The sequence below is a fragment of the Cylas formicarius genome, unplaced genomic scaffold, assembly GCF_029955315.1.
Source record: "Cylas formicarius isolate icCylForm1 unplaced genomic scaffold, icCylForm1.1 PGA_scaffold_2__14_contigs__length_35257938, whole genome shotgun sequence".
Classification (NCBI taxonomy): domain Eukaryota; kingdom Metazoa; phylum Arthropoda; class Insecta; order Coleoptera; family Brentidae; genus Cylas; species Cylas formicarius.
In genome coordinates, this window is record NW_026844319.1 from 32,867,320 (window position 1) to 32,894,415 (window position 27,096).

The 27,096-nt window shown below is 36.3% G+C and overlaps 1 protein-coding gene across 1 annotated transcript in view; it reads right to left on the minus strand.

Moving 5' to 3' along the window:
- Positions 1-27,096, minus strand: part of LOC132698180 (transcriptional activator cubitus interruptus) — a 121,293-nt gene that overhangs the window by 92,825 nt on the left and 1,372 nt on the right. The window contains exon 2 of the mRNA XM_060664112.1: positions 25,944-26,155. Within this exon, the coding sequence (XP_060520095.1) occupies positions 25,944-26,104 (161 nt within the window). The 5' untranslated portion in view covers positions 26,105-26,155. The remainder of the gene's footprint in view (positions 1-25,943; positions 26,156-27,096) is intronic.

Here is a 27,096-nt window from a genome sequence, read left to right on the forward strand (position 1 = left end):
GATCCCGGTGGTGTGGTAGTGGTGGTGTGCCGCTAGAACGACCACGCTCTCGACCTCGACGAGCACATTTCTCGGAAACGAACTTATAAATCAAGATCGTGGCGATGGGGTTCGACGAGCGAGAACCGGCGGTATCGATGCCGGCCCAGGGGCCCCCGTACTAACTGATTTAGTTGTCTAGATGCATGTAGGCGGGTTTTGTTTGCATCTGTGGGTCAGATGGCATCTCGATCTCGGATTTATAACGTTTTTACCATTCCCGGCTCTGGTGAATGCGAAACGATAGCAAACTCGGTTGCGACTGCAATTACTCCGGGCAACTGTGAAGGTACCATACATTCGCAATCGAATTCCCCTAAATGCGATTGGAATTTGTCCCTAAAGTTTGGATAACTAGAGAACCACTAAGTTATGGCGCGGGATCGATAACATACAAGCTGTAGTATGTGCACTGCAATGTGAATCGATCGTAAACTCGTTTGCGACTGCAATTGCTTCAAGCAAAAGCGAAGGTACAGTATATTAGCAATCGAGAACCATTAAGTTATGGCGCATAATCGAGAACATATAAGCTACAGTGTGTGCACTGGCGATGTGAATCGATCGTAAACTCGCAATTACTCCGCCTAAATTTCCCTAAAAGCAATATGAATTTGCAATTAAAGTTTAAATAACTAGAGAACCACAAAGTTCTGGCTCAGGATTGAGAACATACTAGCTTCAGTGTGTTGCACGATACTATTTCCGGCTCTGGTGAGGCGAATCGATCGTCATCTCGGGTGTGACTGTAATTACTTCGAGCCATTGGTAAGGTACTTTCGAAAACAAATTCTCAAACATTCAATTGAAATTTCCCCTAAAGAGAGCGAGAGTACAAACAACATTCGGGGTATTGCAGGGTATGTTTACATTTTTAGCGATCCGTATTCATTTCGATTTTAAATTATACATTTGACACGCTCGTATGGTTTGGAATTCGCAGAAAGAATGTATATTATTAATAATCTCAGCTACATAATCAGAGCCCATCATCAAAAAACTGTTTTTAACACAATTTTTGAGGTTGGATTTAAACAAGTGAGCCTTACAAAGCTGAAATAGAACAACTACACCATTAACGAATAGCTCAACACCACATTCCGGTCTCTGTGTAAAGGGAATGTCAATAGGAAATGACAAATTGCGTCGACCCTGACTAAAACTTTGGTACGGCTTATACCTGGCTACTAACGATACCTAATTTTAATTTTAGGAGCAACAAAATAAGAAAATTGCTTTATCGATCGATCGACCAATCATTGAAATAAAATCAATTTTTAATTATTGTGAATTATAATTTACCGACAAATGCGTAGTAAATTGTGAACCATACCACCAGTAAAATGCACATTTTTCTATTTATCTAGAAGTACATTTTTGTAGCTAAGCGGACACTTTTATTTTAACGGTATTCTCCTATTTTTGCTTAACCGCTTTTAATAAAACATCTTGTGACTTATTATTTCATGCGAGTTATGAGAAGGAGATTCGTATACCTAGAATTACAAAAAAGTAATGAAATTTAATTCTCGTAATGAGTATTGCTAATTGCATTAATAAAGGAGGCTAATTTAAGTGTGCAGAAAGAATAAACAGAACCTCAGATGTTGACTTTTTCCAAAAATAAAGCAGCTTATCAGAGTGCTGCTAAATTAACAATAGGTAATTGTTACTTACTTAAACTAGGAAGAACTTGTAAAGAAAAATGGATTACTGATTTTTTTTTTTAATTTTTAATGCTATTTGTCAATATAAATAATGTATTATTATTGTACTGAGCTTATAGTGTATCCCATAAAAAAGAAAACATTTTCTCTAATTATTTTATATTTTTTCAAATAAAAGGTGCATTAGTAATAATTCGGTTCTCCTTTTTTTACCAATCTCAGTTGTTATTGGTCACTAACCAAAACTGAACTTGACGTTCCTAAGACTTCAGATTTTTTCCATATTATTCGCTAAAAAATGGCGGCTGTGGAAGGACAAGAGGTTCATATTTTTCAAAATTCTTCGGGAGTTTCTGCAACCCATTCATTCCAAAAAAAAATGTTAACGGATTTATTTAAGACGCGAGATCTTTGGTCCGGTCGGGATGATCGCGGCCAAATCTAAAAGTTATATAAGTAGACGGACGGTCAGCAAAAAAAAAAACAAGACAAACGACAGCTCGGTTTGACCGTAGCCGTCGCAGGACTAACTCACACAACTCTCCCTTTGTCTATGAATAAAACATGTCGCGGAATGTTAACAAAAACGGTCTCGTTTCGGAGGCCATTGTTGGATCTTTTGTGTGACGGTAGACCGCCGAACCGCGATGAAGTCATATCGTCGCGCATACAGAAGACTCCAGAGCGAATTCAGACCGTCCACCATGACTGCGCCTAATTGCGGAGGGACTACGAGAACTATTTTGACTTACGTTGTTAATACCGGGCGACCAATTATGATCTTTTGTAATGGTGCTAATTGAAATAGAGAAAGAAACTCGAAAAAGCAGATGATGTCAACAGCCAACCAATTGTCATTTCGTCACTCATGGAAAAATAGAAGCTTGATGTTTTTGACAATTGAACGAGCTCAATCTAATCCTACTGACTTGATTGACATTGACTTGTGCTGTCCCGAAATGAACACACCCAGTTCCAGTTATGAAACGTTATAATATGGCTCTCCATAACCCTAAAGGAAGATAGTTATACCTAGTTTAAGTAATACATTTTAGGTCACAACTACCTACTTTTTACATTCTAAAATAACATGACCAATTTCATTTTCAATTTTCTTATTTCTATGTAATTCTAAATCAATTAGCAATATCTCCAGGTTTCGTCCAAATAATATTGTTTGCTGGAAGCCACCAGTTCTTATTAGACAAAACGAGATTTCAGATCTTATTAGCCCAAAATTTGTCGACGAGAGCTGTGCGTGTGTCCTCTGCTACTACTCTGTTACTACTAAGAACTACACCAACACCAATAATCTTGACACAGTGTTTGTTATGGGTTATTACCTCAAGTATTATTAAAACTTTATTAGCTATGGGATATATTATACTGCGTTCCAGATTATTTTTATAATGACCATCTACACCAATAACCTTGTCATTTTGTCCCCACTACAGAACGAGCCATCCCTTCTTATTGATGGCAAATATGATCCCAAAGAAATATAGGTAACACTGTAACTTTTCAAGTTGTTGTTCCTAAACTTTGTTATAACATCAAGCATCTTGTCACCATGTCCCACCCACAAAACAAGATGTGTTCTTTCATGGGTTGACTTCTGTTGTAGACATATAACTATTAGCTAACAGAGCGGAACTACTAGTTTCGAGCATGGCCCTAAATCTCACATACTAATATGTGTGCCATTTCCGTTCTAAATACATTTTCAGCAGATTTAATGGGATCTGCACAAATTTTCTCAGCAGCCATGTTTGCATGGATCTATGAGTATAGGCAGGGCTTCTGTATCTCTAGAAGTTGTATTCTGTTGGCTTCTTCAGAGCTTAACTTATAACAATGACCACCACTACCAATGGTATTGTCATCGACCAGTACAAGACATAAGTTACAGCTGTTATTCCAAGAGCTACGAACTCAAAAACCCGCGAAGAAGGTAATACGAAAACTTATTTACTTATACGATGAACTATACTTTTTTTTGTAACGATCACCGACACCAATAATCTTGTCGGCGGCGTGTAGCGACCGGCAAGTGCCACGCTCGGCTTTCGTCCTCTGCATCGGCGAGTTTTTTGCACGCAAGGCCGCGGTACACGTATAAATCGTCATTATACGCGCACTGGCAGCATAAAGACATACCAACGGGAATGTAGTTCTCAAAAATAATCAGGCAGCGCACATCCATACGTCAATTCGGTATAAAATATGGCCGCGATACGAGGCCGAACGTGTAGAACGGCTGTTCTGGTTTTTGCGCCCCGGTCTCCAACGGTCGTTGATCGGTTTCTCGGGAAAAATTAAGACATTTTTTGGATGGTTGAAGTTGCCCGCACGGGAGCCCCGTTTTTATTGTTTTCGTGTGACCGTTTCGCTTTGAGCCGCGAATCAGCAGTAGCATCACGTAGAACTCTAATATATAGTATATAGTATTTTGAAACGATTGCAATAAAATACATTTTCTAATCAAAAAAAGCACTTGGGAATCCTCGAAATAATATGTAACTTTCAGATTAAGTACCATGAGAGGTAAAAATATTATTAGCAAAGTGCACTGGGGAGCTTAAATTTAGTAAATTGATCAGTGTTCTTTATGAAAAACTTAAGTCAAAACGGTCTTCACAACAGCGGGTTTTGTCTGATAAAAGAACATCTCCACGAATCGCATCCTGCCAAAAATAGTTTTCCTTTAATATTCCTCGAAGTATTGGGACAATTATAAACCACACAATAGCCGTTAGGTACTTTCTTCCCACCCATTTTGAATTATTACACTCATAACCTCGAATCTGATGACGTCACCACGACGCCACGTCCCATTATCTTGCAGCTCATATGAAAATTAAAAAAAAAATCAAAGATGTCCGTTCATCCAACTTGTGCTTGATTTGACTTACTCATCGACTTTATTAGTAGAATGGAGGCGTGCGTTACTTTAATGTAAAGAACTGTAGCTACTGCTCCTAAGCCAAGTTCAATCTCGTAAATAAGATCCAATACATCGCCTACAGCCTGAACCAAATAAACTTCTAATCACGGACGACCAAATTTGTCATTTTCCGGTGATTGAGAAGAAGAACACTAACGTATCATCGACATACATTGACAACAAAACAGTTCATATTATGCGTTTTTAAAATAAGCGCTTCCATTTAGTAACCTTCATTTTGCCCATTGCTTGTAAAATTTAATACAAAAAACGTCAATGCAGTAAGTTTTACTAACACACAATAACGCGTTTTACCACAAACCAAAACTCAAATTTACGTACTTGCGTTTCGCCAACCAACGTTTGGCATCTTCAGGAGAAGATTAAAACTAAACTTAATAGAACAAATGTTATATATATATATATATATATATATATATATATATATATATATATATATATATATATATATATATATATATATATATATATATATATATATATATATATATATATATATATATATATATATATATAGAGCTAAGACCGCGTTTAAACTGGTGCCTTTCGAATAAACTCGAATCTGCATTCGAAATATCACCAAATGCTGAGTATTAAAAGCGGGTAAAACTGTATATGCCAGTCGTACGCTGGGAATTTAATTTATCGCCTATTACTGCGACAAACCTCGCATCTCTCTTTCTCTTCCTCTCTCTGCCCATTCGAACCGACCGACGAGCATACAAAAATGATACGCTGTCGATCGCAATTTCTAGAATCGGCGGCCTCCATTGAATATGCGATCGGTCAAGGAAACGAAATAATTTGCTATTCTTATCAAGATTAGCGACGGTATCCGGCATTCTACGAATGATGGACAAGCGTTCTACGAGATCGTCATAGTGTCACTCAGGTCTCTGACCTGAATTGTGAAGAACTGCTTATTATGATTATGATGTCCGAGCGAAGTGGTCCGAGATGAGGTCCCTGTGGCACTCCCATTTTCAAATTTGCTTCCTATTTGCTCGAAGGTCTTTATACTTCTAGTACATACCCGTCTAGTAGCATATAAGTCAGAAATAAAACTTATTAGATAATCCCAAATCAGGTGTAGTCCAATATGTTTCGGAAAGCGATAATAGTGTAGGAATAAATCATCTTAGGTTAGGTTAGGTTAACATAATAATAGATTCCTAGTCGCCTATGATAGAGATATGAAAGAGATAAGATACCATACCTATTAGATATCCTAAAGGGGTGAAACTTTAGGATATAATTAATAATTACTTAATTGTCATTTACTTACTAAGTAAGTTGTACTAAAATCAGTCTAACAATAAATAATAAAACAGAACTTCAACACCAAAAAACAAAAAACGAAGTCTGTCTATTTATTTTTTTTAAATTATCATGTACCCACAAACAAACCAAACAATGACAGTTGTCATGGAAACATTCATGGCATACTTTGTGCAATGCAGTACACGAAGATAAAACAGCTTCCAGGCCAAAAAGTTATGAACAAAATAACTCTGTAAGTATAAAAGCGCCCTCTAGGTTAATTTTAATATCTTTTTATCTTAATATCTCGATTTTTCGAAAATTCAGTTATATTTTCAACTCTATGTATATTTTTAACGGCTAACATTTGTAACCGCATCTATAGGACGAATCTTATTATGCTTATGTTCTGCGTATCACTACTATACAGTGTGTTTCAAAATAAGATGCTGTGATCCTTAAAAGTGCGTTTCCTTTGGTAATGAATAATGGATAATTTATTTTTGAAAATATTTTTATAAAACCGGTTTTTCCTCATTTTCATTGAACCTGCTTCAGATATTGTGTGGATTGTTTAGTGCAGACAGAGAACCACAATGTATAGAAACAATTTTTTTACTACTCTTTGTACTGTCACCAGTTTCTTCAGAATTAAGGAAACAATATTTCAACTCTCAAATCATTCAGGTTTCATTCTGCCAGGATCCGATCGATTACGTATTAACCCACACAGTAATCTAAACTATTAAAAAATATACGTCAAGGTATAACTAACAACTAAATAATTTTGGAAACCCTTCGTCGGAGGACACGTGTTTACTAAGCAAGGAATCGCGATTTTGAAATGCAATTTATTCTTATCCCGACGCCACAGGTGAAAATAGGAATATAACTTTCATCCAAAAAACACTCTTTATATATTTATATTTAAAATATAATAACATAACAACAAAATGATCATAATAATATACAGAGAGTTCAAACAAGAAAATCAAAACCCACTTAAAAAATATGTCTATCCCTGTACAGTAAGTACGTAAATAGGCGTTTTTAAACGTCATCGATTATCAACTCGGAAACGAGAGGCAAAGAGACTCCGTTTTGTCGTACAATAACAATCTCGCATTTTGCCTTCGCCCACGTTCGGAGGCGAAACGCTCGATTTATTTCAATTTTAATAAAGCAATTCCGTAAATAAACAGGCATCGACGCACGTATCAGATAAATGAACGGGTTAGCCGCGCGGCAGATCTGCTTCGTACAGATCGGTTCGGCCGATTAGGATGCGCAAAAAAAAAACAGGCAGCGAGGTATCATTAACAGCGGCTACGTCTAATAAAGACCAAAGTACTGCCGTCCCCACGATTGGTCGACGAAACCTTTACGCACATGTTCAGACACCGATTGGGATTTAATTAACGGGTAGAACATGTTAATAGTAACTTAATAATACGCCCAGATGTTATATCTAAAGGAAAATCGGCGAGTCATCAAAGCTGGAATGCGACAAGGTCCGATCTTGGTCCAAATCCCTAAAAACCCGCCCAGTGTGCTGCAGACGGAGCTCTACAATAGCCAGCAAAGAAATCGCCTGGCGCAAAATTACAGCAGACGCGCAGTTCTGGTACTTCATAGGCTGAACAGGAAGACACATTCGCTTAAGCATCAAGTCATGCTTGGCGAATCATATCCACTCCCTAGGATAATCAGGGAGACGACTCTTGGAGCTATGGAGAATCACTGAGTTTGATGGGAGGCTTACCTAAGTGCAGGTGCAGGCTATCTTCCTTCAATTACAGATAACATCTGTGTTGGAAGATCGCTATTGTAATTCGGTCAAACCAGCCAGGTGCTGCTTTATTGGACTATCCAGACAAAAATATTTCAGAGATACCGGTTTAACCTAACATGGGTGAATCGTGAGCTATCTGTGCTGGCAGTGCTGTCTATTTTCCAATAACGATGATTTATCAATTATTGGGCGTCTGTAGGATGCTCTCATTGTATAACATGACACAATGCTGTTGCACATATTTAATTCAAGTAATTTTGATCTCACAAATCTTTCACAATCTTGAACTCAGTTCTAAAAAAATAAAACATATGTATATTGAGTTTTAAGGTGCAGAAAAAACACTCCGATTCATATATGCGTAACATGCGTATTGTATGAGAAAGTTTGGTCGCATATCAGAAAGAATATTGTTAAAATAATTCAAAACTAAATGTATGTTTAAATTTTTAATTGGTATTCCTATATTCAGCGTTATAAAATACTCTTTACCGACTAAGTTCGGATATTCCTTGAAGAGGGTTATCAATAACAAACACATAATAATGTATTGTACAATATATACTATTATTCAATAACGATGTATAATAATAATATGTTACTTATTACATTTTCGATCACTCATTTAAGAACTGACCAGCTCCGATAGTAGCAGGAATGCAACGCAAATAAGTGTCACGCTGGTACCTGGGTTTGGCCTTGCTGGATGAATTTGGATCATACAGTACAGCAAAATTATTAGGAAGTCGGTTCTTGTTCAAGAACTTGTGTGTTTGTTGTTCCTACTTTATTATAGAATAACATGTTATTATTGTAGAACAATATATTATGGGAGTTGAGAAATAGAATCTTTTCTTGGTTTTAAAAGTAAAGTTTAGGGAATAGAAAAGAAAATCAGATGCTGCGCAATCGCACGATAAATATCGATCGTCATTTGAGGCGGATTAAAACATTATAGGATTGAAAATCAAGCGATTAGTTCTCAGATAGATATCAGCTACGGTTACGACTTCGAGCAAAAACCTGACCAAAACGGCGAGATAGTTCCAGGGATCGGGATCCGATTGCGGATTTTATGGGGTCGCGGAAAAAGCCGATTTTTCGCATAAAGCAGTCGTTTGCATGCGATTTTGGTTACGGATCGATATCCGATACGAGAGTCCAATTAAAACTAATGTAAACAACTTCATACAATTACATTAACATAATTAGTGTCGGGTTCTAAAACGTTGGTATTTTTATTGCGAGGCCGCAAGATAAACCGACTTAATAAGCCGGTTGCTTTTTAACGAGTTTTCCATCGGAAACGTTTCTTTCCTCGAGGAGGGAATGTTGGCCATTTGGCTTTGGCGCAACGGGACATTTCGTAATTCTTCGACCATAACGATTCGAACGCTGTGTGGAAAAGTTCGGCCTAATTTTGAATGGTTGTACGGTGGAAAAACAAAAACAGACATTGAAGCTATCTGAAAAATAGTTTGCCTCTATAAAAGAATCAATAACATGAGTAACATATTTATCAACGAAAGGACTACAATATTTAAGCCTAAGATATTTCGTTTTTGTAAATTCAAAACAAAGCTGCGGGAAAAACATTCATTTCTTCAGAGTCATTCAAACTACTTGGAAGTGGGTTATTTGGGTTAAAATTAAAATTTTGTAAATCAGCTGAAGTTTTTTTGGAGTTATCTAAATTGCAGAGTGAATCTAGAGAGAGAAAAGAGGGTATTTTCTTTTCTTATTGGTTTCCAGCTATCTGGAAAATAGTTTACCTCTAAAGAAGAGTTAATAATATGGGCAACTCACAAGTGGAGCCTGCGCAGCGAGATTCTACGCATTTTATGAAAACCTTCTTCAATGTCCTTCTAGAGGGGCATTAATAGCACCAATGCAAAAGCCTCCAAAATTCAAAACAACACCATTTAATTCCTATATCTCTTTTATTCCGGGTTCATTTTTGACGGACTTTCTTTAGCATTAAAAATTAGAGTAACTTTTTTCCTTTTGATAATTCCTGTTAATAATTATGGCATACGCCCAAGGAGACCATGGAAATGTGTTTATTATTCGTTAATTACAACACCAGAAAAATTACCACACATAAAATAAGAAAATGATTACTTTGAAAGCTTTCGAGAATAAGGTTCGGTCAAAGAGAAATCCAGCATCGGTGGTTGACGAATCGAACTTGCTGTTGTTTCGCCGATGGTCCTGTTGGCTTCTTCAGTACTTAATCGAAAGTAATTCAATTAAGCTCTCGATATCATCAACAGACTCAGAAGGTAATCAGAAGACTTATAAAAATTTACTGTGATGTGTGGAAATTTCTTTGAAAAAAAAAGACAGTTGTGGCTAGTTTCGATTAGTTTTGGTTAGTTTGATATCACCAACAACGGACTTGGGAGGAATTCAGAAGGTTTGTGGAAAAAAAATAGTTGTGGCTAGTTTTGGTTAATTTTGGTGGGATTTGGTTAGTTTGATTTACCAACAACAAACTCCGGAGGAATTCAGAAGATCAGTAAATAATATTACTGTAGATTATGGAAATTTCCATTAAAAAAAATTGGTAGTTCCGGCTAGTTACATATGGTGACCAAACAGAAGCCGGAATACGTACGGAATACAACACAATATTTCAATTCATTTATGGAAATTAAAAAATCCATGTGTAACAGAAGAAACGAATATAACAAACAAATAATAACAAATAAATAAATCATAAAATAAAATGAACGAACAAAATTTTTTCTTCAAAAAACTAATTTAATATCGCCGCTACTGCGATGAGAAATGCAAAAAAAGCAAAAAATTCCAGAATATTTCCACAATGATGACTATAACCGCCTGGACCATGAAATATGTCTGGAATGTTCTAAGGACCACAAAAAAAGCACTACTATGTACATGCTGCGTTTAAAATAGGCACAAATTTATGACCAATTATCTAAAAATTTTAGCAGGATGCGTCCCATCGACTAGAGAATAGTGCCAAATTCGCATTTTTCGTAGAATTCCGGTAGCAGTTGGCAGTGAGACGACCTGTATAAAAAGCAAATTTATTATTATTATTATTATTATTATTATCATTATTATAATTATCATCATCATCATTATCATTATTATTACTGTCATTATCATCAGTTAGTATATCGATGAGAAGATACAACAAAAATAAACATTTTTCAAAAAAAAAAAGAGTATTTTGAGAGTCATCGTCTTAATAACGAAAAATGGTTTTTCGTCCGAACCGCGCCGGCTAAAACTTAACTCAGGCGCTTCTTAAACGTATACGAGTTCGATTAATTCTTCTTTTTCAACGTCGGACTTTTTCCCGAGGCTTATGATACCCGAGCGTCCCATAACGACGAGAATATACGCGGTGCTTTGTGAAAAAGCAAGCGCGCACGACCGGCCAAATCATGCGACCGCGCTCTCTCTCTCTCTCTCCCCCTCACTCTGGCGCGATGATCAAAGCGCCGACCAAAACACGACCAAGCCAGTTTAGATGCGCCGTCGTCGAACCAAATTGGTTTCCTTTTCTCTATGGTCAGGACCAAACGGATTACCATCTTAATCAGATTTAGTTTGTCGGGCCTGAATTATTTATTAGGATTTATGCGGGCGGATGGATAACACGAAGGCATTATTCGGAGATTTGAATATTTGAAAATTACCCACGACCGCGTATTACGTTCAAGTGATCACCCAAGTGTTGGTGCTACCGATTTTATTTTGCTCGTTCTCCTCAGCGGCCTGTTCGAATATTATCGTAGATCAATCTTAAGACATGTAGAGTGGTAAATGCAAATTATGAAAAAAAAACATCGAAATTACATACAAACTTATATGTGGTTTTGGGGAATATTCTTCAAGCATTGTCCAGGTTAACTCAGAAATTGTATGAGCACCTAGACCTAACGCGCCTACTACCGTGCAGCCATTTACACACATTTAGACACCTGGGCCGGACTGGTAGAGTTATTCGACCAACCGCAGAATATCAATCGGAATAGTTGGTTAGGGTTTGGCCCGGTCAGATGGCAAGAAAACGAAGAAGAGGTTGACAAAGTTAAAATAGTTTTGAATGTATTTTTGGAGGAATGTTTTTGCATTTATATAACTGGTTTAACTTTTTTTTTTATAAAGTTTTACATTTTCTTAGCAATGGCCTTTAATACCGTTTTATTAGAAACTTAAATGCTTTAGTCCTTGCGTGTGCATTTCTTCACTTATCATCGTTTCTTGTGCAGTAATTTACCAATGTCTATTTCCAATCAATTTGCTTTGTATTAGGTACATTAATTTTGATTGTTCTAGTATTTTAAGTTCACAAGTTTTTTAAATAGGGCAAGTTCCTGTAGATTTCTTCACTAGGTATATTAAAGATTATTACAAATGTGTGTTTTATTTTGTAGCATTTGAAATTTATCTAGCTTGTGTTTCCCCAGTATGTTAACAAGTATCTCAGAAGTGGCTCTACGAAGCTTCTATATAGCACTTGCTTTGTTTTTTGGCTCAGTTATAACATATTTTTATTGCACCTCAATCAGTGTCAATATGTTTATCCCAAATCAGTTTCTTTGAGATAGTTAGTCTTAGGTATTTATATTCACGCACCTGATATATTTTTATATTTAGGTGCCTTTCCTGTTTCTCTAAATACCACATAGACTGTTTTTTGGGCGTTTAAAGAAAGTGTTTGTAGTGTTCATAGGACTTTAATTCATGCATTGATAAAACTAGGGGTAATTTTAATTTTTCATAGTTCAAAAGGTAATACTCACTGAATCAGATTTTTTTTTTATTAATGTCATTAGCTTCAACCTTGCTACGCTGTTTTCATGTGTAGGGACAATTACAGAAGCCGAATAAGTAAAAAAAAATCGATTGCAATTGCTGTAAACTAAACTGAAAAACCACGGCAATAGTAAATGAGAAATTTGTTTTCGAAAAAAAATCGTATATACAACACAGTGTGGCCAAGACAATATGTCTGCCGTAGGCGAATGATAGTTTATGGCAAGTGGGTTTTGCCTAGGCAAATGGCAAATAGTTTCTATTTAGAAGTCATTTACCTAAAAAAATGTAATTTGCCTAAGTCGCTGTTAGGCAGCTTACTATGGGATTTGATGAATGTATTTGTGAGTATTATTCGCACAAAAAGCATTTGCCTAGCGAATTAGCACTTGAAAAATAAAAGGCACTATTTTCTCACACTCCACTCGATTTTTTATATGGGGATATTGCAAATAACAGGTTTACCAGCGGGTTTTTGACACTGGGGGTCGAATGAGAATACTAGACTGATAAGAAATGTTTTGAATACAAGGGCCGCGAGGTGTTACCCGTTTAACATGTAACATTTCATCTTTTTTCTTATTCATTTATCACGTCAGCACCAAAACATTTAAAATTTAATACACATCCTTTCTTGTGATTTAAACAATGCGTCGTACATCGCAATAAAAAATGATTTTCACCGAAAAAGTGAAAAAATAAAGTTGATGATGGATTTCGCAGAGGAACGCGATCTTGTGGAGCTCAAAAAGTGGCAAAGAGAAAGTGAATCTCTTTAAATAAAAAAAATATATAAATGGAGTTTTTTTAGTTTGCTCGGCAGCGCGTTATTAACCTTTAAATTTTACAACTTTTTTCAAATTTAACTATCGTCGTATATCTTATGATATAGACCTCCTTATCTTGGACACACTGTATATCACGGCAGAACAAAAAAAATGGTATTCTTCATATATACTTTGTAAATACATATAACTAAAGTTTGACCTCTCAGAGGAAAATTTACAATTTAAAACTCTATATGAAATAATGTGTAAATACCCGCCAAATGTTGAAAATGATTTGAAATGAATTCTTCTATCATATCTTTTGACCACGCAAGCGCCCTACAGGCGGATTCTAGGTATCAACATCAATTTTTCTAGTACACATATGTAACCGTGGTCGAAATGTCGTTGTCGTCGGCAACGCGGTCCACGAACATTCCGCAAAAGCAAAAACGGGCCCGTAATTGGGTCCCGCGGTCGAGCAAATTGCAGCCCGACCGGGGTCCGGTTGATTGATCGATTTTGCGTGCCCGATCCTTGTCGCTTTCTCACGTCCGCGAGCCCGCCAATTACGAAACGGGAAAATGCCAAAAAATCAACGCATTCCCCGATAGCTTAATTGCGAAACGCGACCGTGCTGCTCCCTGCCGGTATAATTGTTCCGCGAATCGGTCGAGGCAGAGAACCGTTTTGGTCGGTACCTTTATCAAACGGCCCGACATCACGCGTATGCTCTGGTGCTCCGGGTTAAGTTTGCGCGTCATTTTTGTTGAGAATATGCCCGTTTTGCGGAAACAATGTGTCGTGCGCGTGTGTCGATTGTGAGAAAATGTGTCTTTTTGTGTTAAAAATGTGAGCGATGTGGAAAAAAACCTCTCCAGTGTGATGATGATGTACGAAATGGACACAACATGTCTTGGATGTGCTAGAAATGTGTAGAGCTTTTTGAAAATGTGCGCAATAGGTGAACGAAATTCGGATAGTTTGTTGTATGTGCAATGTACAATGCTCTATGAGAAATTTAATGACGCAACCCAATAGTTGTTGAGTTTTAACGCCGGTCTGAGTTCTTTTTTTATGGATCACACCGTATTCTTCGATGTCATTAAGTAGTGCTGACTTGCCGGTTCAGTGAAATATTACAATCGCTACTTTCTGGTATGCTAAATAAAAATAAAATCAGGGAATATCTTTTACGAAGTGCAGAAATTGTCACGTAACTTCTAAACAACAAACTACCAGCTCGATTTTTGAGAAAAGTCCGCACCTGCAACTTTTAACCAATCACAACGTGTTTATTTAACAGATTACCATGGCAACGGATGACTTTTGGTGGAAATTTTTTCCTCGTGAGTACCCAACGGCGAATTATGTTGGAAAGTTTAATAGAAACATGTGTTGCTATCGAAATCTGTCAACAAAATCAATTTTGATTGGTTAAAAACCACACGAGATCAAATTAAATTCGGAAATTTTTCGAACTTTAATGGAATCAGTACTGAAAATTTCAAATATGAAAACATCAGCTCAACTTGTCTGCGAATTACTTAAAATTAATTTTTTATTTGTGAAAGTTGCAAATTTCCTGATTTTCAGTGCAATTAAAGACATAGCATGGCCAACTATGGTAAAGTTTCGAAACTGTTATGGCGAAACCATGATTTTAATTAAAACAACAAATATTAATTTCATCTCGGAAATTAATTGCAGTTCGGCACTCGGGGCAAACTATTTGAATTTGAGAATTGGTTTACCAATCTCTGTTAGCTTGTAAGAGGTGGTGTGTACTTTGTTGAGTATATAATCTTTTCTGCATTTCAATCAGAGTCACGCCAGTAAATTTGTCGTAAAAAAGTAGTTCAGTAATTGCAAAAAAATATTTCCAAGCAACCAATGAAATATAAAATGTAATAAGACAAACACTACAACGAGAAGCATAACAATGAAATATCGACTATTAAAAACTGTTCAATTATACAGAACAATGTTTCACGTTGAAACATCCCCAACGGACTATTTTCACCATAGCAATAGCGCACCATCAAATTTTAATTCTTCCAAAATAATTCGATTTGTGACTAACGGAATGACTAAAAATACTAAAAATAAACTCCATTTTGAGAAATAAAAAAGTTACGGTAACTATTTCAAAATGCATACTTTTGAGAATCACCCTGTAGCTCGAAATCAAGCTGACGTATCAAGATGAGGTTTTCATACTGGAACTTTTCTAAAAAATGTGTAATTTCGAAAAATGTTGTACGAACTACCATTTGGAATCTAAGGCAAAGAAGATGTTTTATCAAAGAAATCTCGAAAAATGGTTATCCGGCTCGGAGGACCACAAAAAAATATAAACAGTTCAAATTCAGGATTAACGCAAATGTTTGAAGCAACTTTTGCCTATGCACGCCATGTTCCCTCGCTAATTCCGCATCGGATCGTTCTAAATTCAAATTAAGCAATTTTTTGCGTTCATTAATCACCGAAGAAAGGTCGGCACACTCTTTATTAGCTTTTTAATGAGATTTCGGTGCAATTTGCACTGGACTCGGGGTGCATCCATCTTCCTCGCTCGACGGATTTTTCTTCCGGCGTTGTCAAATTGACAAATCGTAGTTAGATTCGGGGAAACGTGCTTTCAATTAGCGGCCCGCGCGGTTTCGCTTGGCGGCGTTGCCAAGTTAACGAATCTTTTTAGTTTTTTCGTAGTTTATGATTTATGAAATCCGTCGGCCTACCGCGGACGAGAATCGATGGCTCGATTATAATTTTTTCAAATCGTTCGAAAACAAAGATGGACGACGTTATGGCGGCGAAAACGTTCGCGGCTGAAACCGGACCTACGCGCGGCAAATCGGCCAGAAAAATAACTCTGTCAACTCGGTTTTGGATTACCCCTTTCAGTAAATTGGTGTATGTAACGCGAGACTTCTGCGGAATTCGTGGTTTTTATTTTTATTTCGTGATTTCCTTACGCCCGAGAGCCTCCGTTGTGTTTTTGTTTTTAACGTCCTGCTGCCCGTTTTCATGCTGAAAAATTTAATTTAAGTCGATGGGGCGGCCAGTAAAATTTTCCTTTTTTTACACCATGATTATAAGGCAAAAAATGTTTTTTTTTAGAATTTGACACCCCATATTTCTGAAAGGAAATGTTTCCAAAAATATATAACAAACTAGGACCTTAATATCTAAAAGGTGGCTCAATAAATATTTTTCAAAAATAGGTTTTATTTTTTTTTTTTTAAATATTTTTTGTTAGTAAAACATTCACAAAATTTGGTTTTTGGTTTGCTATTTTATTAGTTAAAAGGGGCGCCTAGGTAAAAAAAAAACAAGGCAAGAGATAAAACTCCGCATACAATTTGGTTTTACATTCCAAATGCAGTCAACCTATTTTTCTTTTAATGTCGTTATTTAATTGATATATAAATCAACAACCAATATTTACTTCTACACACACGGTGCGTCTTCAAAAATTTTTTTCCAAAGTCTGAAGAACAACAAGAACAATTAAAAAGTAATATGTATGTGATGTCATTATAAAAATTAAGTTCTTACATTTGCATGCAAAATAACATAGAGCTCCGTCTAGCTACTCTTAATGACGATTCTGAGAGTACACCGGATAATATTTTGAATAAAAACGTACTTATTAACGTAATTATTGGTAATTTCTAGTGGCACAGTATTTTCTATTTGTTTTTATTATACCTAAATAAAAATATTTAACCTCTATATTTATACAACAGCTTAAGAGACCGTCCCAGGTGTCGTGTCCTACAATACCGACCGGTCAGGTGTTTTACCGCCGCCTGCAGGTTATTTCGTCAATTACGGCGAAACGCCAACACGATATACTTCGATACAAAGTATACCGTCGAAAAATTTCTCCCGTGACCGGGTACCCAAAGATGGCGACCGCGAGGCCACGGCACACCATTTCGCATCGCCGAATAACTTAACGACTTTATCGCATAATAATAAACCCGTATATATCTCACTTATGGCTTCAATTTAGATGCAAATTCGCGTGACGTGTGTGGCCGCCATGTTAGTTTCGTATTCGGCCTAGGTCCCGGGGCCCGCAGAGCTTTCTGCGTACGTCGATTATGTCATATCGTTGGCCGCCATTAACGGCAAATTGACAATAATTGGCCGACGATTTGGAATAATCGGCCCGTTCGGGAAAGCCGAATTAAAGCCCCGTCTACTTTCTTTCCCTTAAGCTCCGCGTATATCGCGAATTAAGTTATTAAGGGCGATTTCTAACCATCGTTATTTGTGACTGCGACACAATAAATTTCTAATAGCCCCCCGTATAGCGTGACCAAATAACCTATTAATATTTGAAGATTTATGAACAAATATAAAATTCAATTATTTCTTGTAATTTTATTTTAGTGGAAATACATTTTGACAGTAGGTTTTTGTTAATCTACTACCACAATCAAAGAAATTTGTATTGTTTTATGAGTCATAATATAATTATACCTATTATTTTCCTATTCGAAGCAAATTAATGTTAATTTGTTCACCTAACATTTATTAACTATTTAAATAATAAATTCACGATTATAACAAATTATTAACCAATAATAATTACTAATAAGAAAAATTAAGTAGCATTAAAATAATCCTAACTTTATAGTTCATCATCACTGCTTTAGTCTTGTGCAGGTTCGGGGCATTTATCTTTTATGGAACTCAGTCATCCTTTTTGTTTTTGGATATTGGTTCTGAGTAGCACTTTTACTACTGGGTCTACCCTTTACTTGTCCCCTTACATTTAGAACTTTGTATTCTTCAGCGTAATCGTACCTGAATAATGTTAAATTTTTTGTTCCTTTTTCGTATCGGAGTTGTTTGATCGTCAGCCGTCGTACTCTCTGACCACTTTCGTCTCGAATCGTATTGTTTAATGTCGATTTGCTGAGTTCTTTAAGATTCAGATTAAGATCAGCTCTTGGATGGTGCTACTGTCATAATTGTTGCACTATGCGTCGAATCTGCTTCCATATGTGGATGGCATTTTTGTAAACAGTTATGTATTATAATTCCTATAGGTAAAACTTGAACGATAAATATGTATTCGGAGTTTCGGAGGAATGACATCATGGTCATTTTCTCTTGTAAGTGTTTTTTACCTGTGGACTTTGAACAATTGCAAAATATCAACTTATTCTTTCTGTAAAAATATATTACGTTTTGAATATTTTACTGTTACAAATTAAATTCCAGAAAATTTGGACTTGGCCACTTGTATACCGACGATATAACCTCACCACAAACTTACAACAAACAGACCTAGATCCATCCAATGCGACAACTAAATATATATAGGCACAGGCAAAAAGGATACTTAAAAATAATCTGAAAGTGTGTAGTGGAGTACTATAATTTTACTTCCAAGATGGATTTGCCTTTCAAAAAAATAATTATCACGTAGCAAATCCGCCCTAATTAAGCCGTGTACTAGATTCAATCCATTTTTTATTTATTTGAGAAACCGTTCCGCCACATTTGCCGCACTAACAACACAGAACCAAAAACCGTTAAACTATTTGATAATTGGGATTTCGTGACTTGAACCAGTTTTTTCCAATGATGAACGACTTGACCCGCGCTGGACAATAGACGAAACGCATGCACAGCGAGATTCGATAGTAACTTTCTATTTGCAAGAAAAAAACTAAAACATTTGCTGATGAAAATAATTTTATTATAACTAGATCCATTCAGCAATTAGAGAACCTACTTTTAGACTGTGGATACTGAAACAGTTCATTAGAAGTTACCGTAATCAACAAAACCTTAGAATTCTGAAGTTTTGGAACTCCGGGGTTATGCCTTCATACAAAATTCCTCAAAATAATCCCATTCAAAAGCAATTGGTCACTTTCTTATATCTATGAACATACCATACCTTTATCTGTTTCAGTTTTTCACACCTGTTTGTTCTTTTGAATATCAAAAAAACTTCATCGCGGTTTGAACGATTTCCACAACCAATAACAAACACCAGTTGTTCATTTCAACATATTTTATATCCTTAAAAGTAGTACAGTATTACTACACTAACGAAAACGAATGTTTTTACACTCTAAGAAAAGCAAAATAGCGTTAACAACCAAAAATTAATAAATAATTTAGAAAGAAACACTTTCAACAGGCACATAATAAGATCATTTGCTAAAAAACAGGAAGTTTGGTTATAAAGAAACGTTATCTACTTTGTTTGTTTGGCCTGGGACGCTCTGTTGAATTCGATTGGACAGATCGTTGGATTGGCTAATTCATAAAAAACAATTGTTTATAGGTTATATAGGCGAATAGGAAAATTAACATTTTTTTTATTCCTTTAATACATTTGTTTATGTATAGAAATAACGCATGCCAAATATCAAGTTGTGACGCCCTTTTGATGAATAATCGTGACGTCATACCGCTGCTTTTCGATTGACACGGCGAGGTGTTATAGTGTTTTTATCAGGTTATAAGCCGAGAATCATATTATTTACGTTTATTTTTGGCTCATTTAAACGTGTGTGTGTGTGTTTGTATTTAATATACACCAGTTTGTATTTGTGCTTTACATGATAATAGTGGAGACAACACAAAAACAATATTACAAATCGTCCCATCGTGCTTGAGTACAACAAGAAAATCAAAGCGGTCGTTTTTTGTAAATATTAAGTGTCACTTTAGGCTTAACCGTGCAGAACCGTGTAAAAATTTTCGAACTTGCACCCATCCTACTGCAGTCTTCATAGGAATGCCATTCCTGATCTATATAATATAAATAAAAAAAAATAAAATCAGTATTTATGTTTCCACTAGTTTAAAAAAAAACCCTTTTTGTTGAATAATTTAAATTTTATTTGATCAATTTTAAAAATTGATTGCAATATTATGTTGGTTTAAAACTAGTGGCTAAATTTCCCATAATATACCTTTCAGCTTTAATACCGCGAACCTCAGCAAAAGAAAACCTTTCGGTGTTTTGTATGTAAGATGTCACGATAAACATATCCACTAAAAATCGGCTTTAGTCATTTTCAAAACTTTCCTTTTGATACTTAACACAAGACAAAACCAAGCGACAGGATCGAGACTAAAGTTAAAATTACAACCACCATGGCCAACGCGTTGCCGTTCTCTAACGGCTTCTCTATGCTACTGTCCGACCGGCGCGTAGTCTAACCAGCCAATTGACGTCACAACCGTTCACAGCCAATGACAGCGCGTTTCAAAAAGGATTCAAATTTTACCATTTTTAATTGCTTATATTTGTTACATAGAACTACGAAATTTTTTTTTTGTTTAAATATACAAGTCGAAAATCGTCAAGATGTATGTCGTAGGTATGCACATTAATGAAATAATAAAATATCAATTTTAAAATATAAAAAAGATGACGTGATAGAGCAAAATATGTCTAACGAGCGAACTTTACCATAGAAGTACGAAATAATCGTTTTTTTTTTGAAAAGTGGTTCTTTTAACAATATAAACTTAATTTTATAAGCAATATTTTTCAAATGTAAATGTTGTTCCCTATTATCGGGGCCGCTTAACTAGTCGATTACATATAGCCAACCGCAAAACAGGATCGGCGTGAATTTTGATAATAACAAGACTAGTAGCCCGAGTCTAACGGCCGGCGAAGACGTTTGCAATTATGATAATTAGTTAACAGGCTAGCGTAAGATAATTCGAAAATCGTCACGCCACGGCAACGGCAATAATTATACCTTGTTAAAATTTATATCTTAATTCTGGCCGCGGCCGCGACGTGTAGTTTGGTAACCTCTCACCACATAACTTTGGCCGCGCGGCGGTCTTCGGCTCCCGCCGTCCGATACTCTCCGCCCCGGGCCCCAGGAATGCGGCTCTATTATGGAATCAAGTTCTACAAACACACGCATTAACACTAGCCCGTCCGAGAGGACCAATTTACAACTCAATATCAACTCCAATATTTACTCAGTTTTACGGGTAACAACGTAGACATCGTCGTTCTCCGAATTTTCTCTTAAATCGTTGCGAGTACCGCGAATCAGATCTAGAAAGCGACCAGTGGATTCGTGCTCGGGGGCGAAGACATCATGATGGCCGGTGGAAAGGTCCACAATGATTTTGACGTTGAAGCTTGCTTGTATATTTTTGGGGGCTTTTTTCCACCAAACGTGAAAACGTGATTTTTAGGACATTTCTAGCGGTAAACGCGATTAAAAGAAAGAAACGACCATTTTAATAATTGATGCAGTGAAATCCACTCTTATCGTGGAAATCCAAATTACACTATCAGAAAACGCAGACACTACCAAAATGTTGTGTTATTAGTAACACTATCAGTTAGTTGTTAAATAATGAACCTTTTCCCCTTGGCACAACCCCTTTTACTCTTGACGCTTTTTACAGACTGATCTTGCGCAGGTTTTGAAAATATATATTTTTTGTAAATACATTATTGTAAATATATTATATATATTTTTTGTATATTTTTTGGGGCTCTGTTTATGTTTATGTTAGGTATTATTTTTAAATGGATTGGGCTTCTCACATTGTTTGTTTCGTTTTTGTTGAAGCATTAAGAAACTGACAAAACGGTAGAAAGAAATGTTTAAGCCCTGTTCCGATGGTGTGGCGAGAGCCTAGGAATCACAGTGGTGATTGTCATTGTTGTTCGTCTAATGTTCGAGGATTCAACAGAACAAATAAGAAACAAATTGTGTATCCCAATCTGGATTCGGCTATTTGACGAGTTCTTCATGGACCTGATGTACCGGTACCTACTGCCCCAAAAGGACCAAAAAACGTCATTCCGACCCAGATGACTCAGACTTCACATCAGATCCCAAAGCGCCCGACTTGCACGTTTCACGCAACAAACAATATGAGAAGTCCGGGACTTTTCTTGGTCGCCAATTTTTGCACCAAAATAAGCTTAGCTTTACCAGTGCATACCTACCACAGATTGGATTGTTCACACAATGACTTCTTTTCATATTTATACGTTCCAGAACACTAGAAAAAGGTTACAACGCTGTACTGACGCTTCTGCGCCAACTCCGTCGCTTTGCAGAGAAACCTAATATTATCCAGTGTTGCCAAATCACATTTAATTTCATAAAAATCGTGCCTGACATGGAACAAACATGTACATGTCACAGGTGTTAATAAAATAACATTTTTAAGATATAGAGCGCACTATAAAAAAATGACGTGACAGAGGGCCCTCAAAAATATACAAATAAGCCGGTAAGAAATTTTTTTCGCGGTATGACCTGTTTTTCGTAATTAAAATTTTATATGTTGCAGTTTTATAAAAATTTGAAGTCTCGTAAAGTGTTAAAAAATATTTTCGAAATCTTAACTCGCCCTCCCCAGCCGTCCGGCGACTGTAAACCATTGCGGACGGGTTTCATTCAACCCGAGGTTCAAACAAATAAGCGATTGAGGAAAACGTCGACTGGCACGCCTAGTTTATTTAAAGGTTTTAGTACCGGAACATGCCAACATAGTAAACATCGTTTTAACTGCATCGTTAAATCGGGATCGGAGGCCCGCCGAATGCCGAAAAAAATGCAATGTTACGCGCCTTTTGAAAATCCTTTGGATTTCTACCCGGGCATGATCTCGCATTGTCGGGCGAGGACGGTCAAGTTCTTTCTTCGAGGCCCCGGGGGTGGTATTGAAAACGGACAAAAATCGCAGGTCAAACACGGAGGGATTACAACTGTATTATCCCCTACAGCACGGCAGGTTCCGTGAATTTCTAATTGTTTGCGCGCCATACTTCCTGTACGCATTTGTTTACGGTATTCACGTGTCGCCATTATTGTTCTTCTTCGAGATTACATATACGAGGGCTACCTTTTATATTTCGGGAAAATTTCCCGGCCTGATTATGAAAGAAACAAAGTAGAGTAACTTTTTTTATTATTTTTCAATATAATCCCCCCTTAACCTCAATACACTTATTCCACACAATCCTTTTAAAAAAATATTGTTTTGGTTTCTCTGCAAAATGAGCTAAAACAGCCTCTTTTAACTCAACTTCGTCGTTAAACCGCTGTCCACGTAAGTCCTTTTTCAAATATTCAAACAAATAATAGTCGCTGGGGGCCATATCTGGACTATAGGGAGGATGATCTATCTGTTGGAACCTACACTCTAAAATGGCAGCTTGTACAACACGAACAGTATGGACAGGTGCATTGTCGTGCAAAAGACGACGTCAGTTTTCCTCGACGTGTAATTTATGTAATAATATTACGTAATATTTACCATTGACAGTGGTATCAGTTTCTTTAAAATCTATCAAAAGAATTCCTTCACAATCCCAAAAGATCGTGGCCATCACCTTTTTTGTTGACTGACAGACTCTGAATTTTCTTGGAGGTGCTTCACCCTTACGAGCCACTCCATTGATTCTTTTTTCGATAGAGGGTCATAATAGAGAACCATAGTGTCATCTCCCGTCACAATAGTTTCTATCACAGGCTTCTGTTCCGACCCACAGAGTTCGAAAAAAGACCGCGCACACTCGACACGGAGTTGTTTCTGAATAGCCGAATGGTTTTTAGGAACCCATCTTGCACTAACCTTATGTATACCTAAATGATCATGCAGGATTCGACGAACACTTGTATCAGAAAGCTTAGTAATTTCTGAGATATCCTTGACCTTTAAAAGTCGATCACTCAATACCACCTCTTCCACAATCGCAACAATGACTTCCGTTATGACCTCCACTGGCCGACCAGTTCTTGAATCATCTTCAAGGGACTCCTGCCTCATTCGAAAACGTTTTGCCCATTCCTTGACTACAGAATACGAAGGAGAACTTTGGCCGTACACACCATCCAGCCTTTCATTATAATTTTAGGTGCTAATCCTTCTTTTGTCAAAAACTTTATGACTGCTCTATACCCAATTTGCGTTATTTGCGACATTTTTTCGGACACGTCTTCTTTAAAATGCTGTCAACAAAAAATTATTTGACGCAAGACTTCAATTTTTCTCTCGTAGCCTACTAAGACATATATTTAAACGAAGACAAAGTTTTATCGTCATACTGGATGGAGCTGCATCTGTCAGGCCGGGAAATTTTGACGCTAACCTCGTATAAACTACCAACAAACATGAATTTATTGTTTCTCAAAATATTCACCCTAATGATCAATTCACTTTTGCATTCGATAAAACCAATCCACAAAGCACACCGAACAGGGCACCTCCAAAACATGCCTTTTAAACGCATCAACCGCTTCTTCAGGTGTCAAAAATCGTTGTCCACGTAATTTATTCTTAATGTAGGGAATAAAAAGAATTCATCAGGTGCTAAAGCTCAACAATTTGTGACTCACCGAATTTTTTAATAATTTTTGTGAAAGCACAATTTGCAAATTCCCACCCGAGGCTCTCATATACTTATGATCGCATTTTACTTCCTTTTTTTATTTACTTACACCCTAATTACATGCAACAGTGACCAACATTGCAATCATGACAATTTTTTATAACTAGTAATAATCAAGTTTCGAATTTAATATCATTTAATAAACAAAAGTAGGCTGAAATTGTCAAAGCCTCCTTTTACAGATAGCAACACAAAAAAGTTTTAACAAAGTGTCTGTTTAGTTAAACTTTTCCGACTAGTTAATGCGATTGATTTCAATCAGTAAGATAGGCCGCCATATAAGTACATATTTCTTTAAAAAAATAAATAAGAACTAAAAGTTCAGATTTTCACGAAATTATATATTTTGACATGACAATTGTTTCGACTTTATCAAATGTTTGATAAAGACGCGGCGATAATTGGATTTTCATCAAGTAAAAGCCTCCTCAGTTCAACATATTTCTTTTCAAATATCGATATTTTTTCTTTTGTTTTGCTAAATTGCTTTATCAAAATGAACTGCTTGATGGTGAGATAGTCTTGATTAAGAAAAATTCCGCTGTTTTTTCTTGTTTAAAAATCAATATCTATTGTTTTTCAGCTGCACATTAATTTACTTTGGCATTTAATTAGGTATATAAAGACGAAATAGATGGGTGCTTAGAAGTTGTTTGAACATTACTACTAATTCTATTCTGTTATTCATATTTTTTATAAATTCATAATGTGGAAGATTTGGAATTTAAAAAATCCAAACAAAAAAAATGAAATTTTCAATACGCTCGTTGCCTAAGCGAGTACTAGGATTAAAATTAGTTTTATGGGAAAACATTTTAGGTGAATTTGGGACGCCCTTTAAATTTTTATAGTTTTTACGAATATAACCATGTTTTAATAAATATCCATTAGAAGATACTTTTAGACTTTTCTTTCCATTCCGCCTAAACCTACACCGATGGTAAGTATAGTCGCGTGCCTATCAATAATTTTTTGTCAGCTGCTCAAGCTTCGTTTTATTCAAACCATATACAGTGAATTTTAATACATTTTTTTACATTTTCACATCACATCTCCATGAGATCTGCACCCCACCCACAGCCACTGCTCCCTCGGCTGACCCCTCATTTGTGCATTCAAACACCCTGTATAACTCATATACATACCCGGAAGAAATAATTTAAAAATTGGTTGTATTTTCGGTTCCTCAGTCGGATAAAATTTTGAGGCAAATAACTGATAGACTTACCCCGGAGGCGGGTGGAACGCGCCAGGCGGTTGGGGGGGCCAGACGAAACGACCGTCGGGGGATCGCTGCTCCAGTGGCGGCGCGTGGAAAGCCCCGAACGGACCTTGGGGAAATTGCATTGGGAGCCCGGCAGACATTCCGAACTCCTCTTTTTCGGGCATGACCCCCTCCCTTCAGATGGGGTGGAATGTGGAATTGCCACAATTGCACGCCTGAAACGGGCATTTTTGTTTTAGGGGTTTGATTTCGATGTTTTATTTTTTAAAGGCCCCAATGGCACCAAGATAGAGACAACAAGACTGCAAAACGAACAAAAAAAAGAAATTCAAAAAAATTTAAATTTTTTAACAAAAAAAATTCAAATTGGCAAAGAATTAAAAAATTACTGGGAAGACAGATAGACAAAAAAGCGCCCCTTGATTTTTGTAATTGAAATAGCCTCGACAATTAGAACTCATTTTCAAAATGTGTATGTATATATAGGCACATGATTGTGATACCCATTAAAAAATATATTTTAATATTGCAAAGATGTGAACTTCTGAAAAGCGACGACAACACATTTAAAATATATTTTGAAAAAATTGAAGAAATGTGAGAAAACCTAGGAGTAAGCATAGGTCTTACAACAGAATGCAAAAAAAATGATAAAGTTTAAGTTGACACGATTTCCTGATAGGGAAAAAAACAAAACATGAAAAACAGCATGGAACTTCAAAAAAGTAACAGATTGTTACATCTTCATACATAAATAAGCAAAGTATATAACTCATTCACACAAATAAAACTAACACTGTTAAGATGTACGGATTTAAATAGTTTTTTCGTGTATTTTAAATGTAATTTAAATACAAATGTCTCCAAAATTTTAAATATTTGTAATTAAAATTAACATCTCTAAAAACAGGGAACAGGAAAAAGAAATTTCGAGTGTCAATAGTCTATTTTATTTTTTCCAATAATCCTTTTCAATGATGATCAATAATTTCGCAGGTGCCCACCTTAATATGTTCCGCTTCCTGTTATACCAAGAAGTCTAACTGACCATCTGGATCAATACGTAAAATTAGTTTATGTTCTTTAGCAGTTTGTATTGTGTGAAAATTTTGGCCGATCTCGATAAGCAAATTAAAGTGTTTGTTTTCTGTATATT